This window comes from Chenopodium album, chromosome 24, assembly GCF_948465745.1.
Source record: "Chenopodium album chromosome 24, dcCheAlbu1.1, whole genome shotgun sequence".
NCBI classification, from domain to species: domain Eukaryota; kingdom Viridiplantae; phylum Streptophyta; class Magnoliopsida; order Caryophyllales; family Amaranthaceae; genus Chenopodium; species Chenopodium album.
In genome coordinates this window covers 7750959-7769823 of record NC_137857.1, presented here as the reverse complement: position 1 = coordinate 7769823, position 18865 = coordinate 7750959, and the positions used below count along the sequence as shown (strand labels likewise).

Here is an 18865-nt window from a genome sequence, read left to right as displayed (position 1 = left end):
AATGGTCCCACAATCCACACTTTATCAATGAAGAAGATAAAAAAACTACTAAAACAGTGGCAGTTATTGTAATTTATTCCGAAAACTCAGCCTATTTTCAAAAATTCAAACACTATAAACTCCGACAACATTTCCTGCAATTCCTTCCATCCCTCCTCCTTTCTTCCCCCATGACAACACTCGCCAAATTCCCCACTTTCTCTCTCCTCTAAAACAACAACTAATTTCAGTTACTACCCAGAAAAAAACCCTTCAAAAACTCCATTTTAATGGCGTCCAAACTCAAGATCTGCTTCTTCCTCTTCCCCCTCTTTCTCCTTCAATGCTACCCTTTAATGGCGGATTCGAGTTTGTTCAGGAAAACTTACATTGTTCATATGAATCATCACCTGAAACCTGAATCCTTTAACACCCACCATGAATGGTACTCCTCTAACCTCAATTCTCTCTCCTCTGAAACTCTCTCTTCTTCTGAATCTTCTTCTTCTTCGCCTTCTCTTCTGTACACTTACTCAGAAGCTTACTCTGGTTACGCTGCAACGCTTACGGCTTCCGAAGCCGAAGCGCTGCGGAAAAACGACGCCGTTTTCGGAGTATACGAGGATACTGTTTACACTCTGCATACTACTAGAACACCGGAGTTTCTCGGGCTTGATGTCGCCGGAGAAGGGTTGACCGCCGGCGACCACCTCGATGCTTCCGATGTAATTGTCGGAGTTCTCGACACTGGGATCTGGCCTGAGTCGAAGTCATTCGACGACACGGGCATGCCCCCCGTGCCGAAACGGTGGAAGGGGGTGTGCGAGTCAGGCCCGGAGTTCCCTCGTTCTGCGTGCAACAACAAACTCATCGGCGCACGGAGCTTCTCGCACGGGTATAAGATGGCGTCGGGAGGGGTGATGAACTCGGACGACATCGTGTCGCCTCGAGATACCGACGGGCATGGTACACACACTGCGAGTACTGCTGCAGGAGGACATGTAGCAAATGCTAGTTTATTGGGGTATGCTAGTGGAACTGCACGGGGGATGGCACCCCGTGCAAGAGTAGCGGCGTATAAAGTATGCTTCAAAACAGGGTGTTTTGGGTCTGATATTCTTGCTGGAATTGATAAGGCGATTTCTGATGGCGTTGATGTGTTGTCCCTATCGTTAGGCGGTGGATCAGCGCCGTATTTCCGCGATACCATCGCAATCGGCGCGTTTTCAGCGATTGAGAAGGGGATTTTCGTGTCTTGTTCCGCCGGAAACAGCGGGCCAACACGGGCATCGCTTGCGAACACGGCGCCGTGGATTATGACTGTTGGTGCGGGTACATTAGATCGTGATTTCCCTGCTTTTGCTGTTTTAGGCAATGGCAAGAAATTTACTGGGGTTTCTTTGTATAGTGGGAAAGGAATGGGGAGAATTACCCGTGGTTTGTATTATGGTGGTAATGGAAGAAGAAATGGGTCGAGTAATTTGTGTATGCCCGGGTCATTAGACCCGAGTTTGGTTAAAGGGAAGGTGGTGATGTGTGATCGTGGGGTGAATGCGAGGGTGGAGAAGGGGGAGGTGGTGAAGCAGGCAGGTGGAGTTGGGATGATATTGGCGAATACGGCGGCGAGTGGGGAGGAATTGGTGGCGGATAGTCATTTGTTGCCGGCCGTGGCGGTGGGGATGAAGATGGGTGATGAGATCAGGGAGTATGTGAGGAGTGCAGGGGAGAAGGCCACGGCCGTGTTGAGTTTCGGAGGGACCGTGTTGAATGTGAGGCCGTCGCCTGTGGTGGCGGCGTTTAGCTCTCGTGGGCCGAATATGGTTACGCCGCAGATTTTGAAGCCGGATGTGATCGGACCTGGGGTTAATATCTTGGCTGCTTGGTCTGAGGTTGCTGGACCTACTGGGTTGGAGAAAGACACTAGGAAGACTCAGTTCAATATAATGTCAGGTATATTACTTATTGTTTTGGAGTTGTGTAATTGAATGTTTGCATTGTTTGATTGTTGAATTATGGTACTAGATTCTGGTATATTTGGATGTGTTTATGTTTTTGGAAATATGGTTGGTGTGTATTGATTGATGATTATTGAATGCAGGTGAATAGGATAGGAGTGAAATTCTTACAGTTTAGTTTCAAAATATAATGTTGGATCGCTTTCATGATAATAGCTATACTCTCCTAGATTGGAAGTCCATCCAACACTATCTTCTTGAGTCCATCCAACATTATCATCTTGTTTAGCGTCGTGTTTATTTAGTGTAGAGAGAGCCACAAAGGGCAAAGTAGATGGGATTCGATCCCAAGTCTTGGGTGCCACCATACAATACTTAGACAATCTTAGTTGAAATCCACTAGCATCATGTTAGATACTTATGTCGGAGTTAGATGGGATTTGATCCCAAGTCTTGGGTGCCACCATACAATACTTCAACCATCTTAGTTAAAATCCACTAGCATCATGTTGGATACTTACGTCGGAGTGTATTAATAACCTATCCAATTTCGGTTGTTATGCTGTTGAATTAATTTGAAAAATGCAAGACTTACTAAATTTGGGATTATAGCTAGTAAATGCAGGTGATGTAATAAATATTGTTGAGATGTTTGATTCAAGTTGGTGATATAATTTCTCTTTATGTGAACCTAGTAATTATATTTGGTAGTGGGTAGTGACATGATTTTGAGCATGTACGTTAATATAGTTAGTTTTAATATCATACATTGTAGCATGATACAGTATACACCACAATTATCCATGAAAATGCTTTCCTTTATTTTTTTTTTAGCTTCCATGGGTCTTTGATTTCTTCTGTAAGACACTGGCTCTGTGGCTGATACTATGTTCTTGATTTTAATAGAATCTGCTGAATTATGAATGTGTATGTTTGCGATTACATCTCGTGGTAAATATTAAGCAGTGTAGCTGACCTTGCTTCCTCAATAAAATTATACTTTATTGAGGCAGTAGGTATTTGTCACTTGTTGAATGTATGCACTCATCTGCATCTTGAATTGTGAACTTATTGTCCAAATTTATCAATAGGGTTGGTGCTTTTGAGCCTTGATGATTTGCATGCGCAATTTTTTTTCATAGTGATTTTGATTTAGAAGTAAATATTGTGACTATTACAAGGTGGCAATGTGCTTCTCTTCATGTTTGTTTCTAATGTGATCTAGTTTGTAAGATAAAGTCGTACATTATTTGATTTAGAAGTTAGGTGAGTATTTTCAATAAATTGTAATTAAGCATTACCCTGTTCTAAGAGAGCATATAGTTTTATAGTTTGATGACCTTCCATTGACCATGTATAAAAAAAATTTAACAAGAAATCAATGTTTTTCTGGTAACCTACAAGGCTACAAACTTCAAAAACTTGGACCAAAATGATAAGGCTTACTCATGCTTCAATTTTGAAAGGTTATTGAAAGCAGGCAGCATAATTTGTTGTTTTAGGTTGAAGGGCGTATAAAAAATGTCATAGTTGGCACTCACAATTTTCCTGCTTCCATGGGCACCATTTAAGATATTTTTCTGCTTTGAATAATCTACACCAATAATCTTATGTAGTCCTGGAATGTCTACAAAAGTCTTTTAATCATATACAGAATGCACCAACATACACGAATTAGATTAGGATATGTGTTCCAATTTTGTAAGCTAAGCTTGTAGAGTTGTAGAGCATACTTTGGTCTTGAATGTTGAAGACAGCAGAAAGTTGTTAACTGGCATGCTACCTTTAATCATGCTTATTATATTAGTCAATGCGATAAGGAAGCATAAATTGTCCTTGCTACAAAGGGGATGTCCCCTCTTTGCAGCCAATTTACCCAGTGTTAAGTGACTTTAGTCATAATGAAATGATTAGTACTAATACTTTTATAAAGTGATGCAGCAACTTGATTTGCGGTTTCAGGTTATGGGGATATTAGAATGGCAGTAGCTGGCCTATGTTACCTTTATTTGATTTCATGGTCCCATCTTACATCCTGAATTATGTCTCTCATGATCCTTATAATTTCTAGAAAGGGTTTGCCGATGTTAGATGCTCCTGTATGGTAATGATATTTTATATTGTTAAAGTAGTGAATATGTAATGGGTGATGTAGAATTTAATTTTTGCGAATCCGGGCTGTTGACTCTATTTATATGTGATGATTGCAGGAACATCAATGTCATGCCCACACATTAGTGGATTAGCAGCATTGCTTAAAGCAGCGCATCCTGAATGGAGTCCAAGTGCGATAAAATCAGCTCTCATGACCACTGCTTACAACCACGACAACATGCTAAAGCCACTTCGTGATGCCACTGATGGATCTCTCTCAAACCCGTGGGCTCATGGAGCAGGTCATGTGGACCCCCACAAGGCATTGAATCCAGGCTTAGTGTATGATATCTCAGTTGATGACTATGTTGCCTTTCTTTGCGCCTTGGACTACACCCCATTGCATCGCCAAATCATTGCCAAACGGCCAAACATTACTTGTTCAAGGAAATTGGCGGATCCTGGCGATTTAAATTACCCATCATTCTCTGTCTTATTTGGCAAGTCAAGGACTGTCCGTTATACCCGTGAACTTACCAATGTGGGTGCTGCCAGAACTCTGTACCAAGTTCATGTTGATGCACCCCCATCAGTAGGAGTGAAGGTGAGGCCTTCAAGGCTTCTTTTCAGGAATGTTGGTGAGAAGAAGAAATACACAGTAACTTTTACCGCAAGGAAGGGTAAAACAGCTCCGACTACAAAAAGTGCTTTCGGGTCTCTTTTATGGACCAGTAAGGCATACCAAGTTAGAAGTCCGGTGTCTTTTACATGGTCTCAAGTGATGTAAGTTCTATTTATCATCCAGCTGGGTGGTTGCATTTTCTGCAGCATCACCTGATTTCGAGATGCTTGTTAGCAGCTGTAAATGCAGTTTCAAGATAGAAGCATGATGCTCAAATCTTCAAATCGTTGCAGTTGACATCAAATTCGCATGCTTTACAGGGGGGGTGGGAGCAACAAGAGGTCGTCAAGTGTGCTCAAGTGTGCTTAACTGTAAGGTATTGTAGTTGAGAATAGAATTGTTAGTCTAGCTTTTCAATCAAGAGGTAGAAAAATTATGTTGCGGTGTTGCCCATTCGATTTGATGTAATTGGGCCGGAAATATGGAAGGAAACTCTTATCCTCAATGGTGTGTTGTTTGATGGTTTAGCTACATAATGAAATTTTAACTATGATTCCATTCTTCCCGATGTCTTCACGTAGATTAAATTTTGATACTGCTACCTCCTATTCACAAATCTTGTATTTGACAGAACGATTAAGAGAAAATCAACCAGGGAATGAACAAAAAGCTTCATGTTTGCAATATCAATTAAAAGTTAACAGCATATACAGGGACAGAAACAATTTGTAATACAGCTTAAACAGGATTTAGGACAAGAGCAATTGCATAACCCTGAACATGTTGGGCATTTAGGACAAGAGCAATTGCATAACCCTGAACAAGTTGGGCATTTCGGACAAGAGCAATTGCATAACCCTGAACAAGCTGGGCATTTCGGACAAGAGCATTTACATTCACAGCTACAACAGTCTAAGCACGGAAGAGACTTTAAACAGCTGCAGCAATTTGCGCAACTTCCACAACTGCAACTACTTGCACAGCTTCCACAACTGCAACAGTTTGCACAACTTCCACAGCTTCCACAGCATGGTTTCTTGGGACAGCAGCAGGAGCAAGGATTACTACACCAACAGCTACACTTTGGTAATGAACAGCTGAAGCACGAGCAGCAGTCTTTTAAACGACAGGAACAGCACCGTGGTTTTTTGAGATGGATAGTGCAGCTTGTGCATCCAGTGCAGCAGCAAACCCATGATAACTTGAAGCACGATGACCCACTGCATATTCATGACATTGACAAAAGTGCCCAGAACATGATTAAGATAACTCCTGAATTCCTTGATTTTTTCTTGTATCAAGCATATCTATCTTTTTCACACTTTAATTTTTTCTTTTCTTTTTGTAGGGTCAAATTATCCCATGATTAACAGGAAAAATACTTTAATTTGGTAGAACGAGAAAGAGAAACCGGTGGTCAAAAGTACAGTGCAGTATGGAGTATTAGCTACTTGTTCCTCCTTTTCCTTTATTTATGATCTGTTTTCTAGGTCACGGAATGTTTTTACTAAATAATAATAGAAATTGAATAAATTAATTTAACAGGCACAATTAACTTGCACCCTATTCCAAAAAACAGGCCACATCTTTATTTCAAATAGTCTCAATTAATAAGACATTTTATAAATTTAGCAAGTTTGATTTGAACTTTCTCATATAACCTTATTCATATCCCTAATTTATGTTACTTAGACTCAGTTAGAAGTGTCAAAACACGTACATGTCCAAGTGTCGAACACATCAATTTATAAAACAATTTTCCCACTTTGGATCAAAATGAAGTGTGTAAGTGTAATACCAATGTACAAGTGTTGAGTATCTCTACAGTTACATAGCCCATAACGAAGATTTTAACGAAAGACTACATTGGTGGTGAATGTGTACATTTGAAGAGCGAAGGTTGATTAGTAATTACTTTATGTAAATTTGAGAATGCCCCTGTAATCAGGTGAGTGATTATTTAACGATGATGGGAATATTATCTTTTCAACTGCAAATTTTACCTAACATCAAAGTCCGACAAAAATTATTTGGACAATAAATAAATTCAACACAAAGATTCTGCAAAACATCTTCCAAGATCATAAACAGATAAACCAACTACATCATGCATACATTGAACTGAAGTGCTGAACTTGCTAGTTTTAAAATAGCAGAGAAAAGAGGTAGGACGAGAACAACATACCAGAGCCACTTCCATAGATAGCAGGACTTGCCGGTTTTCTGATTTCTGCATTATGTGCAGTCGTGCAGACACAATATATATTAAGCGATAATTGATTACCTTACAAGTTTGTGAATATACATTAAAATCATCTTACGTTGGAAGCAATGGATCTGCATTTGCTGTGACAAAATCAGCAATCCTGCCAATTAATCAGATCAATGCGCAAATAAGCATGTTTCAAGATAAACCTTTAAAATGCTGTATATTATATTATTATGCTAAAGGTTAAAAAAAACAGATGCTATACAAGGCTATTGCAAAACCAAGCATACTCTTTGCAGCATCTGGAGGCAGGTTGAAGGCGGTTGGCAAATTTCAACTCTTCCTGCTTGCAAGAAATTTTAGTTAGAATGTTGAAGCATTAACAAGTCAGGTAATAGTATACACTAACTTATAACAGAAGGATTCAGCAAGGAAAATAATTTTATCGTCGTTATGGTACTTAAAGAATCGTTAGTAAAGAAATTAAGTAGGCCTGGAGTTTGAAGCTCAACATTAACTTCTATTGCTTATTATTTCTTGTTGGATAGATACATAGGGGTTGATGTTAGGTTCATCAATCAGGTACTCAAGCCTATCCCTTGCAACATAACTCCTCCCAATCTGTAATCTGTGTCTATAATGAGGATTGAACCCTTGAACTAAGGGGAAGAAGACGCTAGAAGGTCTCACCTATCCTCCTTTCTTCGATTCTCCTTTCATTCTAATGTATGTAGATCTATCAATTATCAAACAAAGAGTGGTTTCTGGTCGAAAATTACATGACAACAAGTTATGGTCATTGTGGTTTGAGTTATAAATGTATGCATGATTGTGGCTTTTTTTTTTTTTTTTTTTGTTTAGCATATATTACTTGTGACCCTTATTTAACAATGTCAACTACATTAGCTATTTTAAATCTTTGGGTGGGTATCCAAAATATGAAACTGTATCCCGTCTACATCATTTGACCATTATGGGTAGGGATGTCAATGGGGCGGGTCGGGACGGATGTTAGCCTTCCCATCCCCATCCCCACCTAAAATTTTCATTTCCATCCCCATCCCTGCGGCGGATCCAAAATTCATCCCATCCCCACCCCAGCGAGTACAATATCAAAACCATCCCCGCCCCACCCCCACTTGGATATCCATCCCCACTTAATCCCCACCTAAGACCCGCCTAATCCCCACATCCTAATACACAATCCAACATATTTAATATAAATTACAACAAATACAATGATATTAATATTACACACTTTTTTTAGTCATAAAATAATCGTATACAAATTATTATATCTATTATTTTATTTTACATAATTTTTTTTTATATATAAGATAGATTAAAATATATATGTGGGTGTGAGGTAGGGATGACGCGGGTACGAAGTGGGGCGGGGATGGGGCGGGTACAATATAAAATCTACCCCCACCCCATCACCCATGGTGGGTATGATTTTTATCCCCATCCCCGCCGCACCACCCACCAAACCAAGACTCATCCCCGCCCCACTGGGGCGGGGATAGGGCGGGTCTCTTACTTGACCCGCCCTACTGACATTTCTAATTATGGGCCTAACTGATTTACTGAGCTGAATTGATTGGAGCTGAGCTGAATTGAACTGAAATAAATTGTTTATGAGAGAAGGAAATTAGGAACTGAATCGAATTGAAATTATGTTGAAGAGAACAGGCCCTATGTCTCATTTTAAAATTGCTTTGAGCAAAAGTTTAGCACAATTAAGTTCACTTAAGATTAGTTCAGCAAAAATAGGTTTTTTTTTTATTTTTTTTATTTTTTTATTTTTAAGAAAATGCAAAATTAGAAACATTAGTGGTGGCTAAATATACTGTATTTATAGACACATAGGCAAATCCAAGAAGGCCCACCCAAGCCATGGGCCGGCCCATGATTAAACAGTTGTATAGTATTGTTGCAAATTGTTACTGTCATGTAGTATGATTACTTGCATGGGTTTTTAAAAGTCCAACCATTCTTGACATAATTTCCCATCAAAGCTAAGGTTGATAGACATATCTTTGAAAATGTTGATGTTAGACATATCTAGTAACATTACATTAAAATATTACTCCCTCCATGCTTATTTTCACTAATGTATAAGAATTAATATAGTTACGTGCAATCTTGTTAGATTTATTTCAATGCCTGATTTAATAATATCAGTTTTTAATAATTTTCACTTGTATACAGTACCAAGGAGTTTTGCACTCCGTATTCCCATTGCACAAAATAGAAAAATACTCTGTAGTTATTTTATTTCTGTAAAAGTTTATTAAGAGAATACAAAAATAGTTTTATAGAATATGTGACTCTTCTTTGAAAGTCCATACGGAGTAAAACCCAGCCCAAAATACCAGAAACATGCAAACAACCTTAATTTCAGTGACAATTTTATTTTCTTACTTTAGCCTGGTAACATACTGACATTTTAAAGCTTGTTTTTATCTATAAAAAGAAATAAATCTTCCACTTTTTCTTTTGCCTAGTTCAAAATGTTTTAGAACTGATGCAATTTTCGAGTTTTGCATTGTCCAGAGAATTATCAGATTATTACTATTGTAGAACAGTATTTTTAAACCCCAAAAAAGAAAAATATACAAAGTATATAAAAAAAACCCAAGTCATGATTCATGAATGAAACTAAAAATAAAAATAAAATCACAACCATTCCATTTTTCCAATGCAGCAAATTCTGAGCTTTTTATTCCAAGTACAAATAATATAAAAAGCAGCAAAAAAAAAAAAAAAAAAAGTCAAGAATTTAATTTACCATACATGTGTAGAGCTGTAGGCCCAGAAAAGCTAAGACATACACGTCTTACAAACTTACCCGCAATTACTTGGACACCAAAATCATGTGCATTCATTCTTAATGTAGACCAATATACTACTTCGTATGTTTTAACACGTAATTAAGGAGGCTCATGTGATTTAAAAAAAGAATAAGAAAGGGATATAAAATGGACATGGAAAAGAATGTGTTCATTCTTTTTTTTTTTTTTTGAAGCAAGAATGTGTTCATTCTTAAATTAAGGAAATTCAGTTCATTCTTAAATTAAGGAAATTCATGTGAAATTATGTGAGAAAAAAAAAGGTAATTGTCACGAAATAATTCATAAGCTTTTTGGGTCAAGTAGGATAAGTAAAATGACACGAAGGGAGTAATAATGTGAGATGTTATTTTAAAACCGACCAAAAAGGATTGTGTTAGTCCTGTTTAGATATAATTGACAAGCTTAGAAAGTACTTGTTTTTGGAGTAAGCTTAGGTTTCTATTTTCTAAAGTACATACCATCTCACTTGTAATTCCTCAAAAGCCTAGAAATAATATTAGGTAGGGAATCAAACACTTACATGTTTTGAATTGTAATAATTTCACCTAAGAAGTATTACATGAACAATGTTCATTAATTTGACTTGAATTATTAAACCAACTCAATCAAAAGTTAAAACAACAATTATCCTTATGTAAACACTACTTTTGTATGTATAATTTAAGAGGTAATTTTGTTAATAATAAGAAAACATGTATAAATAAATTATTAAAAAAAAAAGTCACTAACCTCTAGTAAGCTTTTCTCTCTTTCAAGCACTTGAAGTCTAACCATTTCCCTTCTCCGTCCATACAAATCCGGTGGCGACTTCGGGCGTGGCGGTGGCAGTGACTGAACCTTCGAGTTCGAAACCGAAACCGAACCCGAACCCGAACCCGAGCCTGAGCCTTCAGTAGTTGCCATACAACCAGTAAATTAACCCAAGGTCCTCAAACTTAGCTTGAGAAATGAGAAATGAGAAAACTCAAGATTATCTAAAAGTGAGCAACAATATTACAAAGTGACAAGAAATAGCAAGTATGTATGGGGTTGGTAGAGAGGCCAAAGTGCTAACTGCTAAGATATAGAAGTATGAAATAACAATACATAAATAAATGAAAATGACTAGCTTGCTCTTTTAACATATACGGAGTACTACCTCCGTTTTATATCATTTACAACGATTTGACATAAAATAGAGAGGAAAAATGTCTAATTGTTGTAAATAATATGTAATGGTAGTATAACTCTATCAAAGAATCCGATTCATGAAATTATTTACGAATTGTATTGTACTGGGTTACCTAATACCCCGGGTTAAATAGATAGGTTCATGTGGTGTTTTTTATACTTATATAGTCGTAAGTTCGTAACACATTTGTTTCGAAGTCTGTTAAATAGAGAACAAGTTAGCCAAATAGCCTAACGTGATAGACAACTATCGCAATCGCTCTCTCTCTCTTCATTAGAGTGTGGTGTAATTTTCTGACAAAAACAATTAAGTGAGTGAAGAAAGAGAAGAAAGAAAAACAGGGTAACAAATGTAGAGACATGACATTTAAGGCGTAGGGTGGACATTTAGTACAGTTGCTACTATTATTGATGACTTACATTATTTAAGACTGTACATTTTTTACCAAAAAAATATTTGGGAAATAAATGAATTTCTTGTAACAATTATAAATTATAATAATAATCGTAATAAGCTAGTGAGAAAAATTTTGTTTGAAAGAAAAATACACTACTCCGTAATACAATTAGGCTTGTCTTCTCTCAAGACTAATCAAGAAAAATTTTGTTTGAAAGAAAAACTAGCGAGAATTATTGGAGTACAATGGTTGAAAATATGATGATATATACAGTAAAATACAATTATAAAAAAATATTGAGTGATGGGTAAGTGACATAACAATGGAAAAATGTGCTCTGGTTTCTTACACAAAATAGAAAATACACACAAAACACAAAATAATTAAACTGACAAATATTTGGTGGTGTGAGTTGTAGTGGGTGTGGTGGGGTGAAGTTTGGCTTTTTATTTTTGCAGTGTTAGCAGAGAAGAAACGGGCGATAAGCACAACGCCTTTCTTCGCCTGAATATCACACGTGAATTCTTAATAGTGACTAGGAGTGAGTGACTGAGATTTCACCATGTACTTGCCCCACTAGACCCTAGCCTAGAGGTAATTGTAACCGTATCCGTATCCGATTACTTGATCTGAATTATGAGTTTCATATGAAATTAAACGTGTTTGATATTTACATGATCGAAATTGATTTGAGTTAAAAGTAATGTGACTTATGCTAAAAAAAACGAAAGGATTATGGCTTAAATTGAATCTCATATAAATGGGCAACTTGTTATTTATATTTCGAGTGTGTTAACATATGGAGTATTATGAGTTTAACTAAATTTGACAATTGAGTTATTCAGTTTAGTAGTGTCAACTTGGTTTCATCCATACTCGAGTTGAGTATTACCTACTTCGTATAATTTTTTATCATATGATTAATATTCAATACACATTTTACCATTAATAGTTTTATTGATTGTTTTAAATATTTGTAACATATAATCCACGTTCATTATGACAAATTTGTTGTATGTAACTAAAGACTTTGTCACCTTTTAGGCTTTTGTATCACATATTTTATTTACTTATTTATTTTGAGATGAATTTTTTATTTTTTAATAAATGATGTCTATGGTGCAATAAATATTTTGTAACAAGCTTGTTTTTAAAGACTTTTATAACACAACTCTACACAATACATGTATGTAAGGATGTGGAGTTGGCTTGATGGTAGCACTCCCATCTCATAACCTCAAGGTTACGGGATTGATCCTTGCCCCCAGCATATGCTAGAATTTCTCCCGCCCCTTGTGGCTCATATGAATCAAAAAAAAAAAAAAAAAAAAAAACCACAATACATGTATGTGAATTTTTTTTTTTTTTTTTGATACAATACAGTATATAACTACTGGTTAAAATGTTTATTTATAGTAATATTTTTTAAAATTAGTAAACATAAAACACTTTAACCGGTGAGAAAAAAAAAAAAAAAAACCACAATACATGTATGTGAATTTTTTTTTTTTTTTTGATACAATACAGTATATAACTACTGGTTAAAATGTTTATTTATAGTAATATTTTTTAAAATTAGTAAACATAAAACACTTTAACCGGTGAGAAAAAGGACCGACAAGTTGTACAACAATGCTATAATAATTTTCTTACAAAATCAGAAATAATGTGCAGAGTAAAGATGAGTTTTTTAACCGTATGTGAACAAAAGAATAAACGATCCCTGATTTTGAGAGCAAAGTTGGTAGAAATAAGTTGCTGCTGTAAAAATGCTTTATTTCTGAATTTTGTTTTGGCCTTTTCTTTTTACCTCAAAGTTAAAAAACTGACGATTCTTGCTAGAACTTGTACCAAGTTATTAACTTTGCTTTGTTCTACAGCTTTTACTTCCACGAACCTCTTCTTTATGCATTGCCTTTGGCTTTTGGGCACTGAATTATATTGCATGGCCTTAGGTTGTATAAAAATAGGTACGGATATGAAACGGGTACGTAATGCTAGTTTTAAAACTAGAGGATATAGGTAAGGTTAATTAAGTACTTCGTATTATTATACAACATTTTTTAATTAAGATGAAAAATCATTGACAAAATTATCTTCTTGAGTATATTGAAAACAAAGTTTGCTAAAAAAAATTAATGAAATATAATCCATATCAAAGTACCCTAGTACACATAAGGATATGGGTGTATTTCGTATGTCTGATGATCCATTGAAGCACAATGCCTCCTAGTCCTAGGTAAAGAAAGGATATTTACGATTCATGGACTATGGCAAGAGTGCATGATGAATTGTGCACGAATAGAATAAAAGTGCATATATTACTACTTTCTTTGTTCCTTATTGTTCTCATTTTTTCATACTTAGATTGTTAAGAGTAAAAATAACCTAATAAATTAGAAGTAGATGTATCATGATATTAAAGATATAAAATGATTATTTTTTCCCTACATCTAATAAATGAGTGGAATAGGACACGAAGGTAGTATATCAACATATTAGCACACCAACTCGTAATCATCACATAATTCCTGATCAAATCACTCCCGATCAATGCACTAATCATAGAATTAAACTTGTTCTTCCCTATCTCTTCACTTCAGTAACAGAAAACAGTTAAAAACACGAAATTAGATGCTGAATACACAAAAGCCAAATGATCAAACATCAAACCTGTCAACATGTTTAGATATTGCTAGATATCCATACATTCCCGTCACAACTCACGAGCTAATTGTGAAACCACTTACATTGTGGCCTCTACAACAGGAAGCTGATATATATCCTGACTCTGCAATATCAAGAGCATTTTTAACCAATTCTCTCAGTCTCTCACAGTGGGACTTCCCAGGCTGCAACAGACAAATATTACAGCATCAAGTAAGGAATAAATTCACGCACATTACTTTCCATTACAACCTTCCAACACACCTAAACTTCCCTCAAATGTCATTTTGACAATACCATAATATTCCAATAGAAAGTCACTATTACTAGTAGTTTAAACCACCGTCAAAAGGCGCCAATGCACAGTCGAGAAAAGGCAATGTGATACTTCTACACCATCCAAATGAGTGATATATAGCCCATAATAAAAACTATCTACATTGCTCAAAGAGATAAGTAGTCATTACACATTAAAAATACAAAGTACGAAGTAATTATAAACATGCTCCTATTTTCTGCAACCCAAATTATAACTAGATTCAATCAAGTAAATGATGGAAGTCATATAGTTCAAGTGAGGAAATATTCATATCTAAATTTGCAATGTTTTGGGTAAAAATCGGTACTTGGTGATGCTCTAGTCTAGCCTATCCTTTATTAACCACAATGCTGAACATAATGTTCTATTTTCCACCTTACACAGCACTTACAATCATGATCAAATCTGAAGAATTTCAATGCCTCGTAATGAGAGGATAAAAAACCAAACCAAATATACAAAATCTATTCAATCCAAACATATCAATAACATAATGTCAAATCCTCAAGAACTGATCATTGTACTCTTGTTTGGATATATGAATTAAACTAATCTAGTAACACTGCACAAGCTCAAACTTCATCTCTAATTTAGTTTGCCTGAAGCGCTGCCTGAAAAAGATAATTAAGATAAACTAAATCGTTGTCATAGTATGAAAGTCCGGAGATATCAGGAAGAAAATGACAATCATAACTCACAATATCAGCTGCAAAAAACACCCACTCCGACATTCTAAGCTCCGCAGTATTGCAAAAAGTCAAGGTCGTTACCAGCTAAGTAATCCTCATCTAAACCAAATCCCTCAATTCCAGAGAAAGTAGTATCAAATTGATCAAAATCTATAGAAAGGCCATTATAGGGAGATCCGAGATGACTACCAAAGGGTTGATTCTTTTCCTGCTGGAATGCATCAACACCATAATGGTGCAAGTGGCCTCCAGTGATATCATTCTCGGTTGGGTTAGTGGATGGAAGATGCATTCCAACAACCTCTTGCTTTGTTTGGGGTTCACTAATGGTATGCTGCAATCGCTGCTCATCAAGTCTTTGCCCATATTGAATTGATGGATAATCAGTATCACTATGTTGCAACTCAGCACCTTGTACAGTCGGATGGTGGAACGATTGGCCTCCAACAAACATGTTAAGTCCAGACATCAAATTGGGAGGATGTACATTAGAAAAGTGACTAAACTGGCCATAATCAGAGGCTGGAGGATGGAATTGCCCCAATATATCACTGTCCAAAGGAGGGAAGGGTTCGATATATATCAAGCCATTCTCCTGCTGGTTACTATGCATCCGGAAATCATTCAAACCTGCATTATTATGGTCCAAATTAGACACAAGACTTGCAGGTTCACTCACCAAATTCTCTGTTGTTGATGGTGCAGTTTGCTGATCAATAGGTGCCAACTGCGGATCACTAGATGTCAAATGTTGATCATCCATGTAAAGGGTGGTTTGCTGATCAACTGAGCTTGCTTTTCCACGAGATCTTTTTCTCTTGTTTTGTTTCTCAACAGGGTTCTTACTCCTGACAGAAGAGGGATTATTGATCACGAGTTCACCCGTTGTTTCTGCATCAATTTGTTGATTTCTCCTTTCATCTTTAGAAGAAAAAGATCCTGCATCTTTATCAATGCCATCAACGTCATAATCACTATCACTACTAGCAGCATGTTTCCTCTTTTCACCACATGTGCCCGGTGAGCTCCCTGTAATACCCGACATTCCATTATCACTGTGAGGCTGCCGGATAAAGGACTCCTCCCGACCTAAAACCCCTAACCAAATTGAACTCTCTTTGGCAGTCATCTTGTCTTGTAAGCATTTAGACTGCCGAACAAGCCTTCTGATCTTTGCAATATCAGGAGACATGTGCTTGATCACAGCAGTCAAAACCCCAACTTTCCACATCTTCTTTAAATCATGTGGTTTCTTATATGGAGGGCTCTGACCCTTGGGCAAACTCAGCTTTGACCACCATTCTTCATTGCCAGAAGGCCACCACGGTGGAGGCACGCCTTTCTCTAGAGGAAACTTCCTCTGAGGAGGATTACAATGCTGCATCAATGATGACAGCAGCGACATTAAAGTAGCGTCCTGCAAATCCTGCAGAGCATTTTGACCATTTCCATTTCCATTATTAGCTCCTTCACTCATTGCCAAACAATCAGCTTCATACTTATCTATAGCAGCAGGACCATTCTTATCAAATTTGACCTTCTCCTTCCACCATGCTCTTAAATTATCAGACGAACCACTAACCGGCTTTCCCTTCTCCGGAATTATCCCATACACAAATCCTTGCACTTTGCATACCTCCATCAACTTTAACATATACTTCAAAATCCCATCTTGTGCTCGAGACATTTTCTTCCTCCTAGCTTGATCACTTATCAGCTTAGGCTTTTTCTCCTCAGCAGCCTGCTGGGCCTCCAGCTTCCCCCTCTCCTTCATTCGCTTCAGCTTGATTCGATCCTTCCACATTCGCCTTTCGAGCTCTTCAGGATCAATCTCTTCATCACTAACATCTTTTTCCGCAATGTTCCCGCCCCATAAGTCATCAACCTTTAAATCCGACCTACAATCATTGTGAATTAGAGGTGTCAAAACCCCACTTGACCAAGCCGACTCGAAAAATACCCAATTCAGGACTAGCATGGACATTAATTTAGCATGACTCAAGTTTGAAATAAACCCGACCTATCTCACTAAACGTGATGGACACCTGAATTGACACCTATAAATGCCCAAGTAAATAAAATAAACTCAAACCAAAATGTCACCATTCAAGAAAATCCCAACAAATTCATTCTGTTTGTAAACATTTAACATCTACCATAATACCATGCATACTTCAACTCTAAAGAAAATCTCATAATTCAATTAAGTGTTTTAAACATAAATTCAATCTTTGATCAAATTCCAAACTTCAACAAATGCTAATTCAGCAAATAAAGCACACCATCCTTTAAGAAAAACAATGTTTAGAATAATCAAATTAAGCGTGCAACACATTAGCAACCAAATTTGATTCAATTATAAAATCACATAATTCTAAAAAAAAAAAAAAAAAAAAAAAAAAAAAAAAAAAAAAAAACGGCACATTTGATTCAATTATCAAATTAAGAGCATAATTTTCTTCTCTAGCAGCATATTGCTCATTATGATTTTTCAGAACCTTAGTAATTAGAACCAATAGTTAAAAAAATCCGAACCCTAAATTTACTATACCAACAATTAAATTAAATTAAATCAACAATAAACCCTAGATTGTGAAATTGACATTCGAAGTTTACAATAAGAAACAGTAACAAATTACCTCATTAGCTGTTTTAATGGAGCACAGAAATATTAGTAGGCGACTCAATGGGAAACAGAGACAGAGGAAGAGAAATGGGTTAATTGTGATTTAACTTTTTTTTTTTTTTACTTACTAATGTCATGTTTAATTGCTGAATTAGTAAGTAGAGGTTTTGGATAATTTTAAAAAATTAGGGTTACTGAAACTAAAAAAAGTCGGGGATATTATTGAGAATTTCCACGATTCGTTCAGGTTGATTTTGGACTTTGATCATTTTTAGTCAAATCTAGTCAATTTTTTAACTTTAGTATTAATATATATTTTTTTTTTAAAGAACTTTAGTATTAATATTAGAAGCATTGTTTATAATTTTCAAAAAAAAAAAAAAAAAAACAAAAAACAAAAAAAAAAAAGAAGCATTGTTTATAGGTCAGTATTGGTCGAATCAAATTAAGTCAAGTGACTTTTGGGTAGAGTTTGGATTTGGGTATAAGGTATGGATTAAAATTTCCAAATCTATGTACAATTGTACCAAATTACTTGATCCAACTTGTGAGATTCGTAGAAATTAATATGAAATTAAAGTGTATTATTTATATGAACGAATTTTGACATGACGTTAAAGATAATTTGACTTTTGTAAAAATATGACCCAAATTGAATCTCATATAGTCGAGTGAAAATTGAATGATTTGAATATGGCATATTATTCGTCAAAAATAAATAAATAAATAAAAAGTGATATTAAGTAATTAAATTTGTGTAATGAGCTGTGTTAGTTTAGTTTCAACTTGCTTCCATCCATTTTCAAGCTCCATGATTTTCAAAACTTATGATGGACACATAAATAAGCATTATTACTTATTAGTCATGTAGTTTTTTTTAGGTTAGTTTTATTTGAGTCAATTTTGATTTGTTAAGAATCTAGTTTTAAAAATACTTGTCCAAGTCATAGTTATAATACTTATGATGCACATATATGAGAGCTTGGAATAATGTGTCAATATAAGAATATGCCTAAAGAGTTATTAGTTGAGTTTTTTAGAATTAATAAGGTTGAAATTGTATAAATTTTATTTGTTATGATTATTCTAATGTTCATTCAAGTTAGATTAAGTTTATTTCTGTTATGTATAAGGAATTAAGAGTAATCATTTAATTTTATAATTATAGGTTCTTTGTTAACCGCTAGCTTATGATCAAACTATTACAAGTCGTATGAATATCAGGCTCTTAATACTTGAACTAATCAGATTAATTGACATATAAACAACCTATTTTAAATCA

General features: G+C 35.8%; 3 protein-coding genes across 3 annotated transcripts; 1 reads left to right on the top strand and 2 right to left on the bottom strand.

Annotated features, from left to right (window-relative positions):
- Positions 1-136: 136 nt before the first annotated feature.
- Positions 137-5198, top strand: LOC145611933 (subtilisin-like protease SBT1.8). The gene is made up of 2 exons (XM_081667316.1): positions 137-1929; positions 4145-5198. The coding sequence occupies exons 1-2, from the start codon at positions 270-272 to the stop codon at positions 4813-4815; spliced, it is 2331 nt and encodes a 776-aa protein (XP_081523442.1). The 5' UTR covers positions 137-269; the 3' UTR covers positions 4816-5198.
- Positions 5199-5347: 149 nt separating this feature from the next.
- Positions 5348-10724, bottom strand: LOC145610487 (uncharacterized). Its single transcript, XM_081665815.1, has 5 exons — positions 10444-10724; positions 7150-7202; positions 6972-7016; positions 6836-6880; positions 5348-5870 (listed from the first exon to the last, which is right to left on the bottom strand). Exons 1-5 carry the CDS (start codon positions 10615-10617, stop codon positions 5348-5350), a joined length of 840 nt encoding a protein of 279 aa, XP_081521941.1. The 5' UTR covers positions 10618-10724.
- A 3981-nt stretch (positions 10725-14705) lies between these two features.
- Positions 14706-17682, bottom strand: LOC145612144 (ETHYLENE INSENSITIVE 3-like 3 protein). Its single transcript, XM_081667516.1, has 2 exons — positions 17597-17682; positions 14706-16855 (listed from the first exon to the last, which is right to left on the bottom strand). The coding sequence occupies exons 1-2, from the start codon at positions 17599-17601 to the stop codon at positions 15001-15003; spliced, it is 1860 nt and encodes a 619-aa protein (XP_081523642.1). The 5' UTR covers positions 17602-17682; the 3' UTR covers positions 14706-15000.
- Positions 17683-18865: the final 1183 nt, after the last annotated feature.